The sequence below is a fragment of the Corvus brachyrhynchos genome, unplaced genomic scaffold (assembly GCF_000691975.1).
Source record: "Corvus brachyrhynchos isolate BGI_N302 unplaced genomic scaffold, ASM69197v1 scaffold802, whole genome shotgun sequence".
NCBI lineage: Eukaryota > Metazoa > Chordata > Aves > Passeriformes > Corvidae > Corvus > Corvus brachyrhynchos.
Window position 1 is genome coordinate 124,522 of NW_008236648.1, and position 3,391 is coordinate 127,912.

The 3,391-nt window shown below is 47.1% G+C and overlaps 1 protein-coding gene across 6 annotated transcripts in view; it reads right to left on the reverse strand.

Moving 5' to 3' along the window:
• The window catches only part of LOC103625033 (ficolin-1), a 12,462-nt gene that overhangs the window by 3,070 nt on the left and 6,001 nt on the right, over nucleotides 1-3,391 (reverse strand). For 3 of the 6 annotated variants that reach the window (XM_017726771.1, XM_017726770.1, XM_017726768.1), the window contains 3 exons: nucleotides 2,323-2,450; nucleotides 1,769-1,910; nucleotides 1,099-1,233 (listed from right to left, as the gene is read on the reverse strand). In XM_017726771.1, coding sequence (XP_017582260.1) covers nucleotides 1,099-1,233; nucleotides 1,769-1,910; nucleotides 2,323-2,450 — 405 coding nt within the window. The remainder of the gene's footprint in view (nucleotides 1-1,098; nucleotides 1,234-1,768; nucleotides 1,911-2,322; nucleotides 2,451-3,391) is intronic. The other 3 variants (XM_008644406.2, XM_017726769.1, XM_017726767.1) reach the window with 1 other exon arrangement.

Genomic DNA, 3,391 nt, shown 5'->3' on the forward strand with positions numbered 1-3,391 from the left:
AATGGACTGAACAATATTTGGAAGTGGGCGGCTGTCTCGTTGTGATAATGTTTTCATAGCATGAGCAAGAAGAGACTTCTCTTTCTAAATGGACTGAACAAGGTTATTATGGAAGTGGTAAACAGACTGAACATCTTAAGGGTTGTCTTTTTACATTGTCAGTGGGAGAAGGGAGGAAGGTGGGGGGAGGAGGAGAGTTCTGAAGGTGGTATAATTCTTTTTTTTCCCTCTTTCAGGTCTGTTAATAAACTTCTTTATATTCTTTCAAGTTTGGTGCCTGCTTTGCATTTCTCCTAATTCTTATCTCACAGCAGATAAACAGTAATGAGTATTTTGGACCAAACCACTACACTAAATTGGTGTTTCTGCCCGGTTACAAACCGAACCCGCGACACTTGGACAGAAGAAGTATCCTGAGCTCTGCTAAAACACATGGAAAATTTATCTATGCCTGTGAATCAAATGGGCCAGATATTCTCACAGGTACACAGGTGTCACTTCTCTTGCAATGCTCAGGTTCTCTGCAGACACACTGAGGTCTGAATTACCAGACAGGGTTGCAGTGTACAAAGCCACATAAACCCAGAGCACTGCTCTCTCAGGTGTTGATTTCACTCATTCCTGAATGATGGATATTGAATTTTGAAGATTTGTTTACTTAAAAAAAAAAAAACAACAAAACATCAGGTATTAAGAGGATGGAGTGCTGATGCTGGAAGTGTTGAACAGCACCGCAGCCCTGGAAATGCCAAACCTCATGGGCAAATGTCTCCTGCCAACATAACCAAAAGCAGAACTTGACCTGGCCGCTGCAGAGCTGTTGGAAAGGTCAATTGGATTGGGTGCTGCTCAGGAGCAGGCTCATTTGTTGTTAAACCATATGGCTGGGCTTGTAGGTAGCGCTCTGAGTCACACTTCTTTGGGTGATGGGTGTCCCCCTCCATCTCTGTACCCAGAGGTCCCATGGCCAGTTTTAAAAAAATTGACCCAAAATGTAGCTGATACAAGGAGTTTGCATGATACATCTCTGCATAGAAGCTGAACGCTTCTGAAATGCTCTAGGAAACAGACTTTCCCAGTGATCTGCCTCAAACTTACCGGCGTTTCCACCAAGGAAGTCTCCTAGCACCAGTCTGTATTTCTCTGACTCTCCTAAAACTCTGAACGAAGCATACTTGGCAAAATAGTAGTTGTTCTCAAAGTCTCTCAGGTCAATGCGGAGTTCACAGGGTCCTAGAAGAGAAGACGGACAGCAGTGGTGCAGGGCGGATGGTGGGTATGCCGCTGGATTTCAGGGTGGAGTGTTTAATGAACTGTGAGCTAACATGAGAGGAGCTTCCACTACTTGAGAGATTTTGATTTATTTAAAATTCCTGCAGAGCCTTCTATGCCTTTGATGGTTTTCTAAGGAAGCACCTTTTCAGATACGATATTGGGTGGTTATGGGCAGGAGTCCTGCACACAGCTCTAATTCCAAGGCTGTGTGTGGACAAGACAATGCCATCACAACCAATCCAAGTAGGAAGATGTGTTAGCCTGTGTCCAGGGTAGATCATGCAGCCAGCTCATTCTCTTCCCTGACTTCTAGTCTTGCTTTTCTTTAGAGTGCAATTTCCTGTATGCCATGGGCTGCAAGAGCCTGCATCCTGCTTGGGATTAACAGTGGGGGCCTCAGATGGCTATGAGAAGCTCAGAGGTCTACAATGGCCCAATGTGGTACAGGGGTTGGACTCTCATGGCCCCAGCCTGGGAGGGAGGCAGACCTTACCCAGAGAGGTGAGGAAGTGGATGTTGTCATTCCCCATCCAGAACTCCGTCAGCTGGTTGCCAAAGCCTCGTTTGTATGAATCCCAATCTCGCAAGAAGTTCACTGACCCATCCCAGCGCCTCTGAAAAACCTGAAAGAGACCCTCAGCCCCACCAGCCCATCCCTCACTCAAAAGCATCCACAGCACCTGGGGGACACGCCTACTATGGTAAATGCTTCCCCTGCATCAGGACACGCCTGTGGCTGTCTGGGGAGCAAACCCCACAAGAATCCCTTGCTCAAGGATCTCTTCCATATGCCCTTGGAAATGAGGAGGAAATGATTTGCTGATTTAAGCAGGCAGTGGGTCTGTGGCACTCAGCCTGCTTCCGGAGACAAGTCCTGGGGGAATCCCCTACGTCCAGAGGGATTCACTCTGGCTTGAGGACGTGAACCTCAGCTGTTCTCAGCTGTGTGTTTTCCTCCCTTTTGTTTCTATTTTTGAGCCATCCTTTGCAGCTGTAACAAAAATCACTGTAGGAACATATAAACCTCCCTCTCCTCATCCTACTCACAATCCATCCCCCACCATCCGTGTCCATGTCGCAGAAGACAGTGGTGGCATTGCAGCCTTGGGGGTAGATTGTGTACCAGCCACTCAGAATCCTCCCTTTGGCCAACAGTTCTTGGCAGTTCCCGGGTTCTGTGCAAATCAAAGAGATCAAGTGGAAAGAGTTATAATGTGTTTACTGATCCAGGGAGCCTTGAGCCTTTGAGCCCTCCAGCACCCAGCTGGCTCTTTGTACTGCAGGATCCTAATGTAGAGCTGCTGGGAACCAAACCCTGCCATGGCTTCTGAGTCCATATGTTGCATGGGAGATGGGCACCTTCTAAGAAAGAGATGGTCTAAGGTGCCAAGACTCCTTTCATCTGCAATGACTTTTGGGGGTCTGGATGATGGAGCTGCTCTGAAAAGGATGACAAACTCATGATCCAGGAATTTGTCCCAGCTCCAGAATGCATGCAGGGCACAGAGAGTGTGTGGGTAATTGACAGCAAAGGAGTTAGTGACACAGAGAGCTCCCTGTGATGCAGTGAATAGTGTTCAGCTCATCCTCTATGGGTTGAATCATAGAATCACCCACTGGTTTGGGTTGGAAGGAACTGTAAAGCTCATCTCATTCCACTCCCTGCCATGGGCAGGGACACCTTCCAATAGACCAGGTTGCTTCAAGCCCTGTCCAAAACTGGCCCCGGACATTTCCAGGGATGGGCAGCCACAGCTTCTCTGGCCAGCCTGTGCTGGGGTCTTACCACCTTCTGAGTAAAAAATCTCCTCCTAATATCTAATCTAAATCTCTCCTCTTTTAGCTGTAAGTCGTTCCCCATTGTTCTGTCACTGCCCATGTAAAGTCACTCTCCAGCTTTTTTATAAGCACCCTTTAAGTACTGGAAGGCCACAATGAAGTCTCCCCAAGACACACAACTCTTTTGAATATGTACATTTATATATATGTATACATATATGTATATGTTACGTATACTTTTTTTCCCTCCCCAAAACCATACCTGCTGATCAAAGTTCAGATTCACAGGTGACGGAATGGCCCCTATCAGACATCCCAGCCTACAGCTGCATCAGTA